Raw genomic sequence first — 19,079 nt, forward strand, 5'->3', positions numbered from 1 at the left:
AAACAACAAGTGGATTCTATATACACCGATTTCAGTAAAGCATTTGATAAGGTTCGACATCATATTCTTATATCCAAACTCCGACTGTTAGGCATCAAAGGTAGTTTATTGACATGGATTATTAGTTACCTCAGTAATAGAGTTCTTTGTGTCAGGATTAATTTTATAGAATCCTATGTATTCGAGGCCACAAGTGGTGTCCCGCAAGGGTCCCACCTTGGCCCAATATTATTCTTAATATTCATTAATGACATTGTAAACATATTTAAAGATGTACAAGTCCTACTTTTTTCAGATGATCTAAAATTGTTTAAAAGAATACGAAATATATATGATTGCCTAATTTTACAAGCTAATTTAGATAAATTTTTTAAATGGTGCGAACAAAATATGTTATTTTTGAACATTGAGAAATGTCAAGTAATACGATTTTCCAGAACTCATTCTCATATCTTACATGAATATAATTTAAATAATGTTAAATTAACACCAGTATCACAAATTCGTGACTTGGGAGTTATATTCGAATCAAACTTAACATTCACAGCGCATATAGATGATATAACTAATAAGGCTTTAAAGATTCTTGGCTTCCTTTGTAGAACCCTAACTGATTTTAAGTCATTGGATTGCATGAAAACACTCTACATTTCACTAGTTAGAAGCCAAGTGGAATATAATTCACCTATTTGGTCTCCTTTCTATAAAGTACACTCTAACAAATTAGAACGGGTTCAACACAAATTTCTTAGGTACTTAAATTTCAAGCTTAAAATTCCAATAGAAAACATTAATTATGTAAATTTGATGAATGGACTTAATTTAATTACGCTGTCTGACAGAAGAACCATTTCAGACCTAATTTTATTATACAGAGTCATGAACAACCTTATTGACAGCCCTGCCATCGTTGCTGCTATTAAACTCTATGTACCGACAAGAAATACTAGACAAAATACAACATTCTTTTGCGACACATATAAAACCAACTATCAGTCAAACTCACTTACCAATAGGATGCATGATTTGGGCAACAAGTTTGGTGGTATTATAGATATATTCCATGATTCCCTTTATAATCTTAAATTCAAATTAAACCAACACTTTGTGGAATCATACAAATTATTGTAATAGATTTAACGATTAGATATGTTATTGTAATGTTTTATATTATATTTTGTTCTTTGTTATTGTTAAATATTATGTTGTTTAAAATGTTTCTTTACGCCATATTCTTCAAAAACTACTTGTATATTTTTTTAAAATTCTTCACTTTTATAACTCTTAGTATAAATTCTAACTCGATAACTTATGTAAAACTTATTTATAATCTATGTAAAAGCCCCTATGGGCGTATAACAACAACAATAAACAACAACAACAATTATTTATTATAATGAATAATTTGGTAATAATACTTGGGAGAGAGTGATATAATAAAGAAGGTGAAAATTATGAGAAAAAAACATGAAATTTATGAAAGTACCAACGTAATTTTGGTAAGATACTTCATGATAGCACGTAATTTTGGCAAGATACTTCATGATAGCACGTAATTTTGGTAAGATACTTCATGATAGCACATAATTTTGATTCTGTTGACGCTAGTATGTTGCAAAGTACTACACAAAATTAGTTTATTACTGTTTTTACTCATACATGCAATAAAACACAAAATCGATTACTCACATTTTCCTCGGATGGTCGGAGAAATTAGTCACACCACCGGATGCATGGCGGTAAATTATCGATGTAATGTTTGAATGAAAGAGCATGTGTGCAAGCGAGATGAAATGCTTGCTAATCGATAAAAACAGTGTGAATGCGTGTCTCGTCCTCTTTCGCATACTGTCATCTCCCAATAAACACCTGAACTAAAATTACCCACATCGCCTCACTTTGGATATCAAACACCGCTCCCGCCAATATTACAACCAACAAACTGACCCTTCCAACTTTTGATCATGACTGGCACGTGCAACCTCCAGTCCGAGAGGTGACATCAATGTCATCTTCCGTCATACATAATAACTAGAGAATACAACCCCTCCCGAGCTTCTGGACACCCGTAGGCTGTAGGCATTCATTTATTCGCGGGCGGTAGACTACCGCCCACGTGCCCGCTTGAAGGTTAAAATATTTTTTTAAATTATACCCAAACTAAGCCTTAAAACTTTAACATCAATAACAATGGTCGCCAAGTGAAAAATCGATTTTAATTTCAACGAAATAAGTGCTTATTAACTGTGTCCCTATTTTCTGTGTTATTATTCTGAGTATATGTTCAAAACACCCCATCTGCGACCTTTCTACCAAGAGTATCACATCTCGAATAGTCGAGTTTCTCAGTCGATCATGTTGTGAATCCGTCAAAGGGGAATAAGTGTATCTACCACATCTGGAAATTGGTGTCTGTGAGGCTTGAATTCAAGTCCTGTAAAGTGATCCGTAGTATGTAATAATTGAGCCATTATATATGTTCTCCTTTTATACAAGTTTAAGATAAATATGTATAGATAAATTTGTATTTAATTAAAGCACCGTCATCAGCTTATTTTAACAACGCGGATAATTTTGGGACGGGGAGTTCCTCATTTTTTTTTAAATTTGTTTTCCTTTCTATAATTTTTGTTAATTCTGATAAAAGTACTTGCCTTTGTACCGAGATTTATTGGTGTGTAATTTCTGAAAAGTGTGTAAACATAAAACTCATGTGTTGCACAATATTAAATAAGGGAATCAGAAATCAAAGAATTGCGTGAATGCTGAGAACAAAATTTATTGAGTTTAATTATCAAAATACTCATCTATTAAATTACATTAATATCAAGTTAAATAGCAAGAGACTCTACGTTTATTATTAAGATCAGGGCATGTTCAGATCGTTAAACAAAATCTGACTAGTGATGCGAAGATACAATACTAAAATGTTAATCTGCGGGTAGTAAAAATTAAAAGGATAAGTTTCACATCTCAAATATTAATCCTGCTTGATTATATAGGGCGCCAGCTCTTCCCAAATATCTTGTGAAGAACAAATTTATATTATTTAAAGTAAACCATTTTGTAAAATCTAATTAGCATGATGACAATCGCTCACGTTTTTAATGGCGCAAATCTCTCTGGAATCTGTTCCGTGACGTACGTCCTGACAGTTGTCCGAATTCCCTAGAACTGGCTTGCAATCTCAGATGTCTATGATTAAGTACCCGGCCGTGGCTGTGTTCACAATTGCACGCTTCTTGAGTTAATTAGTTCTTCCAAGCGCTTGACAACGGGGCGAGTAGTTTCAAATCGTTACATTACTCCCTTCCCTCCAAAAAAAAATTTCCAAGGAAATTTGAGGCCCTCCTGGCGCCTTTACACATTTCAAGACAGGAAGCTTGCTGATCATGCCAATAGGTGATATGCTCTGGAAGAATTGATTTCAGAATGTATCCTTGAAACCAGGTAATTTGTATCCAATATGAAGGTCACGTACAGGGTCCAGGTCTTGAAGGCAGAAGTGGTGATTATCAGCTTAGAGGTTTGTTTGGTGATTGTATGAAGGCGAAACTCCTCCTCCTAATCTGGCCATGATGAATTTTGAAACTGCTGGGATGAGCATCCAAAGAGTGTACAGATGAAAGCCGAAGATCAATGTAGAAGAAGAAAGTTGAAGTTCAATTTTGATAGTCTTCTTGATATTGTCCAGTGCAGATGACAGGTCCATTTTGTATAAAGATGTCCATATGAATATGAAGTTCTTCCTTCCATGTAGATTGTAATTGTTTTGGCCAAAAGCAGCAATGAATTCCACCGGGCAGTATATGTTAAGGTCTTGAATTTGTAGTGATGATTGCGATTTAACGTTGATGTTAATTCTTGATGTTGCGAAGACTAAGCTATACTATAAAATGGTTTACTGATGAAAATTAGAAAAAAAATTTAAGTTAGAACTGATTGTTTAGTTATAAAGTTATAAATTGAAGTTTCAAAACAGCCCACCTAGATGTCACTCCTCTAAAATAGAATGATATTTTAAATATCTTTATAAATAAATTTTATTATAATTTTACTAACAAGTTATTTCAAAGTTTAAAAATTTAAGCTTTTAACTGTGAAATAGATATTAAGATTTCTATATGAAGATGAACATTATTATCCTTCCTATAGATCTGAGTGAAAATAAGTTTTGTTTTTGATATTGATAAAATTTGAGAAATAAATTAGCTTGTGAATAAACAAATTCTGTAATACCCCATTGTAGTATAGTATAAATCAAAATTTAAATTTTCAGTTAAAATGTAATCCGATGATGAAATTAGCAGTAAGATTGAATTATTCTTATTCTATTTTGTAAATCTCTAAGAATAAAGAACCAATTAACATTCCATGATTCGATCAAGAACAAGGTATTGATTGAATTATCGAATGCTAGTTCGACTTGTTGAGGTCATTCCGAGCTCAAGAATGGCCCCCGCAACCCGAAGAAGGAAGCTTTATTATCTTTAAAATAAAATTAAAAGTAAACCGACGTTGGCATATGCCACATGCATTTTTTTGTGTTGAGGATTTCAAATCTCTCTATTTAATTAATTTATATTTATTTTTATTCTAATTTGTAAAGATAAAAAACAACATAAAATGTGAATCCAAAAAGAAAAAAAAACCCAAATGGATAAAATAAGCACTACCAAAAGAAATTACATAGAAAACCGTTGGCAGGGTTTCATAACTTCCTAAAGTTACTAAATAGATATTCTAAGCATCTGATTGCTATCATGTGATGAAAATAGTAACCCAATGCCAAAGATTCTTAATGAACTCTTCGGTTTGCCTTCTAACTCAAAGCAACATAATAAATAGTACTAACTATAAATCATTTAATCTATTATAAGAAAATTGTAACTAATATCCAGCAGATCCTGCAAGGAATATACATACTCATTTGATACTATAGATTAATGAATGGGATAACCCAAATTAACATTAATAATTTGATAAATATAGGCACGGTATTGTACCACATGCAATTGAAAATGCACTATTTCTCCAGCTTATAGTATGTAACATCCCCAAAGGGCATAAAAAACTTATTAATAATAGCATAATGAAACAGAACAAGACAAAGAAACAGAACAAGACAACGAAACACAAAACCCAACCGTATTCTACTATAAACTATCTTGAAGATACGCCCACCATTCCGGACTAGCAAGCGCATCTTGAAAACAGTTAATTACATAACCATTTCAAAATGAAAACTTCAAAAGTACATATGAAAATCATCAAAATCCCAAACGGATGTACTATGTACTCACACACATCCAAACTTAATATTTGATGACTTGAATATATAAATTTACAAAATTTAGTATTATGTACATTCATATGCACACATTCAATGCGTAAGGGTAAGGGTATGTCACCCTTGCACACTGAACAAGTATAAAAATAGCAAAATACATATATTAGTAATACCTGGACACGGACAAACAAAATAACATCATAAACAAATATAAAATTGCATTCAATGTGAGAACATAAGTTTTAGTCATGCTCTCACGTTAAATGGAATCTTTTAATCGCTTCCACTATTGCGCATAATGGAAACAAAAGTATATAAAATAATTAAAATACCCTCCTGACCTACACGACGTTAATCTGAGATTTCATGTTTGATTATATCCTTAATGTGAAAGGTTCCCACAGGTTTTCCATTTAAATCAGCTAAAATGTAAGCAACTGGAGACAATTTCTTAATGACTTTGCTGCGAATAAACTTGGGAGCTAATTTCGCTGAAAAATACTTACTAGCGTCTGAAAGAACGAACGATCGGCGCCAAACGATGTCACCAATTTCATATTGTAAGTCCCTACGACGTAGATTATACTGAGTTTTGTTCTTTTCATACGACTGCCTTAGAGACGTACGAACCTGTGAAAAAATATCGTTCAATTCGTCCAAATCCGAAGCCCAAGAATCCCGTGCAGCAAATCTGATATCTTCGGGGTTGAAGTCTGAAGATTTGTAGTCGTTTCCTGAAATAATAATTTCCCTACCAAAGTTCAAGAAAAAGGGAGTATATCCGGTTACCTCATGTACTGCCGTGTTAATAGCTAGTTCAATTTCATGTAGACAATCTGCCCATCTCCGATGATCACCACCGACGTACGAGCTAATAGCAGACACTAACACTCTGTTAATCCTTTCAACCGGATTATTTTGCGGATGGTATCTACAGTTGTAAAAGAGGTGTCTTATATGAAACTTGCTAACTAACGCTTTCATGTCTTTTGAAATATATTGGGGACCATTATCCAGAATTATTGTATCAGGCACCCCAAACTTGTAAAATATCTCATTTTCCATGATCTCAACAATATTCTTTCCAGTAGCTTTTCTTAATGGGAAAAGTTTAGAGTATTTTGTAAAGAAGTCAGAGATTACTAACAAATATGTATAGCCTTTTTTGTAGGAGCTGGGGAAAGGACCTAATAAATCTGTGGCAATCATTTGCCAAGGACGTTGAACCAATTTGGGATCACCCATTAGACCTGGTGGTAACTGATTCGTACTCTTATGACCCAAGCAAGTGTGACATTTGCTAATGAATGATTTTACGTCGGCCGCCATCTTCGGCCAGTAATATTTCTGACTAATTCTATTCAAAGTCTTCATAATACCAAAATGAGCACACGAAGGAGGTACATGATATTGTGTTATTATATCTTTCCTAGACTCTTTAGGTACCACTTCTTTCCAGTCATACACTCTGTGTAGCGCTTCCATACTCTGTATGTGTTTGTACAATACTCCATTATCAACTTTCCAAGCATGAAATTTATTTGGAAAAGCTAGAACATTTCTACACATTTTATCGTACCACGATTCTTTGGTTGGTGAAGTTTGTCCTACTACAGCTAATTCTACGGGATCACGTGATAATGCGTCAGGTACTATATTATCTTTTCCTTTACGGTGTTCTATAATAAAATTGTATTGCTGTAACCTGACAGCCCATCTTGCTAATCTGCCTGTAGGAGATTTAATATTCACTAACCATTTTAGACTGTAATGATCTGTTATTATTTTAACCGGTATGACAGAACCTTCTATGTAAGCCCTAAATTTTTCCAGAGCAAAAATCATTGCATTTAGCTCTTTCTCTGTAGTTGAATGATTTCTCTCTTGAGCACTCAGAGACCTACTAATAAATGATATAGGGTGTTCTCTACCCGAATCGTCTACCTGCGTCAGGACCGCCCCTATCCCGGTGTTGGATGCGTCGCATGATATGATGAAAGGTTTTTCAAAGTTAGGACAAGCTAAAACAGGTGCGCTCACTAAAATATCTTTAAGTTTTTTAAAAGCTATATCTGCCTGACTGTTCCATTTAAATTTGTTTCCCGTAAATTCCTTTCTTGTTAAATTATGTAACGGAGCTGCTATTATGGAAAAGTTACAAATAAACCTTTTATACCAAGATAATATGCCTATAAAACGTCTTAAGCTTTTTTGCGAGTTCGGTATAGGAAAATCCACTATGGCTTTAACTTTATCTGGATCGGTTCTTAAACCTTGACTATCGACGACATAACCCAGAAACTTTAACGAGTCTCTACAAAAAACAGATTTGTCCATATTGATAGTTAGACCCGCATCAGAAAGTTTTTGTCGAACTTTCCTCAAAAGAGACATGTGTTCCTCAAATGAAGTGCTTATAATTATTATATCATCTAAGTAATAAAATACTTTGCCCTCAAATTCAGGTCCAAATATTTTATCCATTAAGCGCATCATTCTAGAACTCGCTCCATGAAGACCGAATGGCATTCTAGCAAAATGGAATAATCCTCGTTTCGGAACAGTAAAAGCCGTCTTCTCTTTAGAGTTTTCCTCCAAAGGAATTTGCCAGAAAGCTGCTGTCAAGTCAATAGTAGACAGGTATTTAGCACCGCCTAAGGAATCTAGTATGCTTGAAACATAAGGAATAGGAAAACTGTCTTTTTTCGACAGCGAGTTTAAAGTTCTACTGTCCAAACATAACCTAAATGACCCATCCTTCTTGGGAACAAGTAAGATCGGACTGTTCCACGCACTATGACTTGGTTCCACGACTCCTAACTCTAACATTCTATCTAATTCTTTATGTACCGCCGGTAGCAAGTGTGGTGAAACTGGGTAATATCTTTGTTTTACCGGTTGAGCATCACCTGTGTCAATGACGTGATATTCCAAATCGGTTTTACCTAACCTGTCTCCCGAGATATCTTTAAATTCGTCTATAACGCATTTAAGCTCATGCTTCTGTCTATTCGATAAATTTAAGCTGTTTTCTAATCCTTTTATCTCTGTGACTGATTTCGGCTCAGATTTTGATTCCCGTGGTGATATATATTTGCAAATTTCCGGACAAATATTAAAATGTTGCCAAAAGTCTATACCTAGAATTACATTTGAAGTGATCTCAGGCATAACTACAAAAGTAAAATATTTGACAATGTTTTTATACAGCACCGGAACTGTTATCTGTTGTGTACATTGTACTGAGTGACCTGTCGCAGAAGTTAGAGAAAATTTTCTTTTTAAAATCGCCAAACTAAATCCTAATCTCACCAAATGTGTGTGAAAGTTATTTCCCAAAATAGATAGGTGAGAACCTGAATCTAGCAAACCAGAAAATTTAGTATTTCGAACCTGAAATGATATGTGAGGACGGCCATCATTACCCGCTCTCTCCGCCTTTGACGTTCTAAGGTCCTGGTAGAATTTCTCCACGACAGCAAGCCAATTAGACCACTCCGGGTCACACGGCACAGTAGATGAAGATGTCTCCTCGCCCACTGCACAGGTAACCCGGGCTGCTAGTTTTTTCGGTTCTTGCATCTGCAGTCAGGAGTCTTTACACCAGGTTGACCACAGCGGAAACATCTCACTGGTTCTCTGAAATTCCCGTTTTGAGCGCTTTGATTATTGTTATAAAAATACCTTTGATTTCTTTTGACATTATGATTATAATTGTTATTATTGCGAGAGGCCTCCCTGTTATTAATATTAGATGGAGTATTGTTGGCAGAATTATTGGCTTTGGAATTGTAAGAATTTGAATTTGCAGGATGGTTTCTAGTATCCGTGCGACTATCTGCCAATTCTATCATTTTTCCAAATTTCTTTAGAGCAGTAATATTAGTCACCTCTGTAAGAGAAAGTTTATGTATGTATCTTGGCAACATATTACACATTAGAATTTCTAATATTTCCTCTTCCGGCAATTTCTTAGAGAGGCGATTATTCAATAGTAAGACTGTAGTTATAAATGAACCCAGGTTTTCTTTGGGTTTTTGACATGTAGTTCTTAACTGAGCTACAAGACGTTTCTCATGGTCCAAGAGTTCGAACTCCTCCTTCAAACCCGCAACAATCTCTGACCATGAATTAAAAGTAAAACGGTTCACCCTGAACCAGTTCAAAGCATCGCCTGTGAAAAATTCAATCGCGCTAGAAAATAGATTATTGGTACTTACACCACGAGAATCTGCTAGTTCTTCTACACGTTCTATGAAATTGCGTACGCATGTGGATCCGTCAAAAACCAGATTCCATTTGTGCACGGGGAATGGCTTGCAGGAAGAGGATTGCGTTTCCGCCTGTCCCTCCGGCGAAGCTTCATTTTTATTCAGCATTGTCACAGAATCCTGAATCTTGGCCTGACTCCTCGTAACAATTTGCGGTTCCGACATGACGTGAAGAAACTATGCTATGTAGGTATGAAATAAATAATTAGCACATGTACCAAATATACACGACGACAATAATCTTGCCTCGTACCAAAAAAAAAAATTTGACTACAGCGTACTGTAAGTCAATAAACAGTGAAAAACGCAGAGCGCTAGAGTTCTAGAGGGGACACTCAAATATATAAAATTTGTAGAATGATTATTTAATGGAATATCATCACGAAACAGATCCCCGGAGCATCAAAACCGCGAGCGACTGTCATCATAAATTCACAAATTAGCAAGATTAACACTTGAGATTTTAACTACACTAAAAAACATTGAGCACAAATATACATCCTACCCACAAAATAACACATCACTAGGTTTAAACCACGTTGGGAGGCCAAATGTACCGAGATTTATTGGTGTGTAATTTCTGAAAAGTGTGTAAACATAAAACTCATGTGTTGCACAATATTAAATAAGGGAATCAGAAATCAAAGAATTGCGTGAATGCTGAGAACAAAATTTATTGAGTTTAATTATCAAAATACTCATCTATTAAATTACATTAATATCAAGTTAAATAGCAAGAGACTCTACGTTTATTATTAAGATCAGGGCATGTTCAGATCGTTAAACAAAATCTGACTAGTGATGCGAAGATACAATACTAAAATGTTAATCTGCGGGTAGTAAAAATTAAAAGGATAAGTTTCACATCTCAAATATTAATCCTGCTTGATTATATAGGGCGCCAGCTCTTCCCAAATATCTTGTGAAGAACAAATTTATATTATTTAAAGTAAACCATTTTGTAAAATCTAATTAGCATGATGACAATCGCTCACGTTTTTAATGGCGCAAATCTCTCTGGAATCTGTTCCGTGACGTACGTCCTGACAGTTGTCCGAATTCCCTAGAACTGGCTTGCAATCTCAGATGTCTATGATTAAGTACCCGGCCGTGGCTGTGTTCACAATTGCACGCTTCTTGAGTTAATTAGTTCTTCCAAGCGCTTGACAACGGGGCGAGTAGTTTCAAATCGTTACACCTTTTTTTATCTTTTTTGAAAAACGTTTTTCTCAGAAGTATTTATTTTTTAATGTTCATAAATTATTAGAACTCTTTCTTGCATCATTATTATCGATAATATTGATAACACCTTATAACTATTGATGACAATATTATCTATATTCATCAAGGGTAATACAATTTTATCAATGCAATCTTAATCTTCACCGTCAAGTGTGAAAGGAATATAATTAATTTCTGAAGCAAATATTTGAAAACATTCAAGTGTCATTACATGTCACCATCTGGGGTCCCTGGTGTTTCCCGGGTTTTACGCAAAGTTTTTCGAAATCTTACTTCGACGCCTGCCACAGACACTCTCCTTTATACGAATCATTGATAAATCGGTAAAATTTCAAAATTGCATGTCCCTCTTAACAAATTTTTTGCGCTGGCGTTATGCTAAGTCCGGTTGAAAATAAAGGTCCCGTGCGAATTTCATTAATTTATTTTAAATCGCTATATCTTCGAAAATAATTTAAAAAAAATTCTACATACTAACTCAGCATACCCAAGTTATAAAAGTACTACGAAAATCGAATATTATTTGAAATGCAACTCAATTAATCTTGTAATATGTTTATTACGGTCCGCCTATCTATATGCAGGTATTTGCTCATACCTGCTTTCTTTAAATATGCCCGAAATCTCTCGCTCGCTTGCACATAGGAGTTGAGTGGGTGCGGAACGGAGAAAGAGATTCGAATCGGTTTTCGCGGTCATTAAAACCGGCATTCCAGGAATTGAATTATTTCACTAACAAATAATATACTATCCTTTTGTCGAAATACCGATGTAAACGAAAGGCACGAAAATAAATATAAAAAAAGACTTGCATTACGATTCGATAATTATGTAATTATAGTTGGGACCTTTACAAAGAGATTGGTATATAATATTCATGTAAAAACATTGAATATTTCCATCTTTTCTGCCATTGAAATGAGGCCGGCGCTAAAGGTAGAACTACCCTTCCTGGCCTTAAGCACCAATCGACCGAACGGGTAGAACTACCTTTCCCGGCCGAATTGTGTTAATACGAATATGTCAAACAAGAAAAAAACATTAGTCGAAACTCTCAAAACACATTAAATTTTGAAACTTATATACTTTTGATAAATGTTACTTTAATGCATCTTTTACCATCTCCCCCAATGTAAATAGTCGTCTTTTGTAGTAATTAAGTTGAATCGAAGTGTTATTTAAAAAAATACACATACGTATTAGCTAGGCGACACATTATGCTACAAGGAACATGGCTTGGCCTATTTCAGCATATCTCTCGCCATATACTACCAATGGGAATATCTCTAAATATATAATCTCTAACGAAATATGATAAACCTGGGAATTCCAATACTGAATGGTGGTATGATGGAGCAATACTGAAAGTAAACATTTATTTTATTATTATATGTTTTCAGCTAACTATCCTCGGAGCGTGGTGGAGGCTCTTCCCGAAGGATACCCAACCGGAGTTTATTACGGATTCGCTAAGGTTGATGATGGACCCGTATACAAAATGGTCATGAACATTGGCTGGTGTCCATTCTACGGCAATAAAATCAAGTCAATGGTGAGCATTGGTTCTTTTAGAAATATATGCGATTTCCAGAAACTTGTAGTATAGCGGGTAACTGTTGTATCTACATTTGAAGTCGATTTTGTAAGTTTTTGCTTTTGTTTTCGAGTAAATCGAGTTCGAAGTCTATAAGTCTAAGTATCTGAATTATACACGGTGATTCACCAACATGATGATTTCATGTAGCCAATGTTTCAAGGTAAATGCAATAAAGAGGATGCAAATAAGAATAACCTTTGTCAAATTATCTTTTTACATTTTTATGTAATATATTTTTTTAAAAGAATTATGGTACGCCTATTACATTATCGTCACGGCGCTTGAATAATGTTAATGTTCTGCGATCTTGGGCAATTATGGTTTTCATTGTTTCTTAGTTTTTCTGCATTAGATTGCTGCATGCATAGATCTTCATGCTACATAGATCAATATGAGATAATGCTAATTACATGCATAATTATTATGATCAAAATATGGCATGTTTACAGAATGCAGATAATTAATATAAACACACTTCAAGCGGGCGAAAATAGAGTCCCGTTTGATAAAATGTATTTTGGTTTAAAATGCTAAATCTTTGAAAATAATACATATTTTCAAAGATTTAGCAGTACATTTCAAAGCAATCGGTGAAGAAATCTCGTAGATTAAAGATTTTGAACAAACGAACATTTAATTTTTTATTTATAAAGATTAACGGCATAGTTATACCACTAACATTAACAGGTTCACTGCCAACTCTGCTATTTCGCAGAGCTGGAATGTTTTGTGAAACTCGGCACCCACAAATTGGCTTATTGCGTCATTATAACATTCATTGCTCAGTGTACATCCGGCAGCTGTCGGGATGTATTGTTTTTATGCTGGCCTTGTGCTTTTTTTTTTTTTATTTATTCACATTTAAACCCGCTAAACTACTTATGTAGTTTGTCAGCAGGGACATAGAGACAACATTTATACATTCATAAGATACAATTTGAACGGTACATAATTACATAAATTGGTTACATTGCAGAAAAGTTTAAATAGCAGCATAAAAGCCTTATATAATAAGCAAGTAAAAATAAATGTATGAACAAATTAGTATTATCAACATAAAACATAAAAGCCTTATAAAATAAGCAAGTAAAAATAAATGTTTGAACAAATTAGTATTATCAACAAGTACATCAATAGTTTCATAAATAGAGGTAGGTAGTCAGGTATTACAAAATAATTGTTTTTCCATTTTCTAAGAATATGAATTCCATTTTAGGGGCATCAGTATAGATCATTATTATCCAATAACCACTTCCTTAGATTATATTTAACATTAGCAGTATACATGTTATTATTTTTAATTGTCATTGGTAATAAGTTAAACATTTTGGGTACTATATAGTTTAAAGTTCTTTCACCATATTTATTAGTACATTTCGGAACTACCAGTCCTTCATTTTGAGTGAATCTTGTGTTATGTTTATGGCAAACTCTTTCCCTATACAATGAATCAGACAATATAACATGTTGACTTACAATATTATAAAACAATAATCCTCTGACAGGTAAAATATTCAGAGACTTGTATATTAATTTAATGTTACTTCTGTGTTGATTGTCATATTTATGGATTAACAATTTTATAATGGAGTTTTGTAATGTTTGTATATAGCTTATATTAGTTTTACAAGAATGTCCCCAAGAAGTAATTCCATAACGTATAGTGGATTCAGCCAGAGATAAGTAGATTAACTTTAAAGTACTTATAGGCACGAAATATTTTATTTTATAAATCCTACCCACAATAGCTCGTAGACGTTTACAAACATTAGCAATTTGTACATCCCATTTCATGTAGCAGTCAATAGTAACACCCAAATATACATAACTTTTGACAAAATCAATGGTTTCACATGAACAGGGCTGTGCAACATTTTTATGTATGCAGTCAAATGTGTGTGTATATAATGAAGGAATTACATTACATCTGGCGTGTGGAGATCTGATGTGCATAATTTTAGTTTTTTTGGCGTTTGGCATCAAACAAAATAAAATTTAAATAATTAGTGGATACTGTAAAGCTTCGCTATTGCTAATGTCTTTATCAGGGGTCTCCAACTTCTTCCTCCATTCATTACTGTATTCCACAATGTTACTGTTAAAAAACTACATTACATTGACTTTAATTCGAGCAGAGATATTGCTTTAAGTATGCCTCAGGCGTCCCCGACTTCTCCTACCATTCAAACCATCTCTAAACACTCTTGGCACTAATATGAACAATATTTGAAATTTTTAGCGATATCGGTCGACTCTTTTCGAGTTTTGCGAGCACAAACATAAGCAGGGTGAATTTTGCATATTAAGATATTTGGACTTGTTTTTAAATTAAAATATAGAGCCCAAATGATAATAAATAACAATAAGTTTTTCAAAAAGCATGTGCGTTTTTCAAAAAACAAAGCCCGTTTTTCAAAAAGAAACTGTTAACATATTTAACTCTTTGCACGCGGCCGTATCAACTGTTGTTACGGCAAAAAGTCTATACTCACACGCGGCTGTATCAACAGTTGATACGGAAACTTTGACGGCCGATATTCCAGCGCTCTTTCATCATAAATGTATTTCTTGCTCACTTTGATATTCGTAGAAATATCACGATGCTGACATCTACAAGAATTTCTCAAAAATAAAATTGTATTTCATAAAAAAAGATCGATAATCAAGTGCGCCTCTTCGCGCCTTTTAGTTCTTTAGTTTACAATTTTATCAACGGATGGCGTTAGTACTAGTATGTCATTCACAACTTTTCATAACTAAAAATAATAAGTGATCATGGTGTCCCAATTGTGTCTATCAACGCAGTGGCCTAAGTACACACACGCCGAGTGAATGGCGGGACCACATTCAAAACTCGGTATGTCTTTGTATGAAATTTTATGTTTTTGTTTTTATAAACATCTAAGAGTGTTGACACACGAGGATTTGTTTTCATATTGTGGAGAATAATCTGTTCTGTCTATATAGTTCAATAAATCATGCCAGAATGCTATAATTTGACATTTAATTGCGTGCATAGGTTTTTGAAAATATGTACCGCGTTCAAAAGGTTAAATTTGCTCAATATGTCAACATAATGAATTCAAGTAAGTTTTTAGATTCTCACGGCCAAAAGCATTTTTGTTGTTTGTTTTTAGGGTGTTATGCCGTGTTGCGCTAACTCCTTCTTTAGCCGACAGCGTTGCAGTGTCCATCATCAGATCTGCCCTGATGATGGACACTGCAACGCTGTCCGAAACGTCGGCTAAAGGAGTTAGCGCAACACGGCATAACACCCCAAAAACAAAAATAATGAATTCAAAATTGTTATTTTAATTTGAAGGTTACACAAACAATTTTTTTATGTGAGTGAATGTTTATTGGACATTGTGTTTTAGCATACATTTAGATAAATTCGTCTACCTACAGAGTCGAGTGTTGACGTATTTTTATATCTGCATTAAATTAATAAAAAACCACCAAAAAACGAAAGTGAATTGAGCTTAAAGTACTCAACTATCCCAAATCGAAGACCGTGCATCAAACCAGTGCATTTTTATCTCGTGATGTGGCTCTTTTTCAGTGTTTTTGTTTTCACAAAAAAACTGACACAAACTGTCAACCTATTTTGAAACAAGCCAGGCTCTATGAAACACAAAAGTGCCTTCTTTAAAGAAAGTTATGTCATATCACATCATATAATCAATATTATCCATCGCGAAATCACTTTTTAGTATTAAATTCACCATGAATACACAGTGCATCGTATGCAGAGATGTGCTTTATTTCAAATAAATCCATTTCAAATGGAAATGCAAAGTAGGTATTTTCCATTTTGCATTTTAAATGCTTTTCTCAATGCATTTTCCATTTTAAATGCTTTTTTGCAACATTCTTCCTACTATCTCCACTCATCTTTTTTTCATAAGCCCCAAATATCAGTCGGTCCTCAACCTCGCTATGAGAGATAATTTACATTTGTCAAGTTGCTCCCTGGTAGGAGCCCTGGCAATTGAGTGATACCATTACAAAAAATACTGATTCAAATACTGAACATGGGGCCATGACGCTGTAATATTAAATGTTAGATAGCAGTTTCTACACAGACATATGAATATATAGACTAGAAATTAAAGATGAGGGGTAAAATCAACTGTTGAAGAACGAAGGGGGTAAAGCTGACTGTGATTCGTCAATAAATCAATCTGACAGTATATAGGCATCTCGCATTATAATATCACCATTTAGTTCATAAAAGTAAAATCTGCTTTTGAATGAATAGACATTTTTACATGGGAGCGCAAATTACTCGCCACGTTATGAACAAATTTGCGAAGTCCAAATTCGGCAAAATAAATTTCTTGTATTTTCAGAGTCGAATATTTCGTTTACGTATTTAGTTAAGACACTTTTATAAATGTTCATAATTTACTTCCCAGCAACCAACCAGCTTTGTGTTTCGCGTCCAGACGTATCTCGATGTGATAGTATATGTTTCTGCAACTGATCCATATTATACGATGTGAATATGCTTAAAATAATGCTTATATATGGAATGTAATACGAAAATTGGGTTTATTCTCTTTTTCACATCTATTTTTACAAGTTTTCATAGCCCAAGCCACCATTTTGCCGTGTTATTTCGTAAAATGAACAGATGATGCCTCGACCATAACTCGCACAAGAATGATGACGTTACGTTTTCTAAATTCATGGGAGGCCATACGCGAGCACAGCTGGCTCCAATGGAACCGGTATGGGGAGTGGGGAATAATACGCTTTTAATCACTTAGGGCAGGTCTACTAATATTCATATGTCTATGAGTTTCTATGTTTTTACGTTGGCAACATTAATTTTTAATTTCCCGCGCAAATTTTTTTTGGTTTCATAATCTGTAATCGTGGTGTTTTTGGATTTACCATCATGTAATATGTTTGTTCTACATTGATGTCCATTATTAAACGACAAAATTGTTTAAAAATTCTATAGTTATTTTAATGGTTTGAGAAACTTATTTGCTTATCATATTATTCAACAAGATAGTGTTGGTATTATGTAATTGTGTTACTATTAATGTATTTTGTAAAGTTACTGTTATGTAATTGTACGATAATTTGCAACCTGTTAATTTTCCTAAAATGGGAAACTTTCCTAGTTGGACAGTCAAAAGTTTACTTCCATATAATGTAATGTCTCTTTTCAAAATAAATACCAATCTATCTATATAAATAAAAATGTAAGTGTTTGTTCAAAATCTTAAATGTCCAAAGTTCTTCCCCAATGCTTTGAAATCACACAAAGTTGCATTTATATACGCATGTGTTTTTATATACTTATATTATATAGATGTCACCTGTGACAATAAAAACATTTTTTTGTTAAACAGCGCCATCTGTTGGACATAAAAGCAATATGCGCTATTGTTTCTATATCTGCACAGACAGACTGCAGCAACACGTGGCGGGGAACGGCTAGTAAAAAATATATTTCCTGAAATTTAACAATCATGCCGTCCGCAGGGGTAGGCAGAGAGGATGAACCGTTGCACAACTGTCTTTGCTTCTTGCTAAGTTTACATTCATAAATCGTATGATGCACACTCTTCTCTTATTTTGACTCTTGATATTATCCGACTCAATTATTTGATTCGCTTGATCGTGCCATGTCTACCCACTCCTCCTCATTTATTCTACCGTTCACTTTCGCATCACCTATTTTCCTTTCTTAGTTCACGCGCTCTACATGTCCAAACCAACTCAACATCTCTTTCAATCTTATTATTTACGCTCGCAATGTTTTTGGATCTCCACATTAGTCATGCACACACCTCAGGAATCTCATTTCTACAGCGTTTAGTCTACGTTTATCCTTCCTCTGCCAGCTCCGTGCGTCACTGCCATACGGGTTGGTATCAGCACTCCATTGTAGACTTCTTGCCTCTTTGACCAACACTGAATATGTATACAGCAAACATTTATCTATTGAAAATGAAATAAAATAATTTTTGTTTTAAAACCACAAGTTTTTAATAATTTTTTTAACCGACCGGTTTCGCTTTACTCAAGCATCTTCAGGGTACAAATTATTACTAAACAAGAAGTACAAAGTCTGAGCTAATATATAAAAAAAAAATTTGAGGGAGACAACATGATATAAATATAACAAACACAGAGAAATCATACAATACATTTACACAAGTACAAAAGACATGGGAAAAACCGAACGATAATTATGTAGACTAATGGATTATAATAATGTATATGGAGAAACAAAGCATCAACTGACATGGGGTGATAAAGAGAACTTATACTATATATCAACAACAACAATATATACTAACTAGCAGTTAAAAACCCGCTCCGCGGGTCTTTTTCTGCTAGGCCCTGCGGGCGGCACTTGCTTAGAATTCGCCCATTTTAAGTGATATTAACAACAGTTACATAATAGATAGATATCAGGTCATTCACAGAGAGAGGGTCAGTATATATAGTTAAAACACGGAACAGGAAGGAGTTAATGTATAATAATATGCTAAATTTACGCATAATAAGAATGACAGTTGTTTAAATAAATGAAATTTTACGTATTTGTGATGGATTATTTCAAATGAAACACTATTATTGACTACTATTATTGTCTACAACTGATATTAACTGTTACCGTACCTAATATAATTAGCTCATAGGAGACTTGCAGTGC

The 19,079-nt window shown here is 34.1% G+C and overlaps 1 protein-coding gene across 1 annotated transcript in view; it reads left to right on the plus strand.

Annotated features, from left to right (window-relative positions):
- Rfk (Riboflavin kinase) overlaps positions 1-19,079 on the plus strand; it is a 30,628-nt gene that overhangs the window by 5,245 nt on the left and 6,304 nt on the right. The window contains exon 3 of the mRNA XM_089639978.1: positions 12,204-12,355. Within this exon, the coding sequence (XP_089496104.1) occupies positions 12,204-12,355 (152 nt within the window). The remainder of the gene's footprint in view (positions 1-12,203; positions 12,356-19,079) is intronic.

The sequence above is a fragment of the Hesperophylax consimilis genome, chromosome 15 (genome assembly GCF_061612785.1).
Source record: "Hesperophylax consimilis isolate HC1 chromosome 15, BYU_Hcon_1.0, whole genome shotgun sequence".
NCBI classification, from domain to species: domain Eukaryota; kingdom Metazoa; phylum Arthropoda; class Insecta; order Trichoptera; family Limnephilidae; genus Hesperophylax; species Hesperophylax consimilis.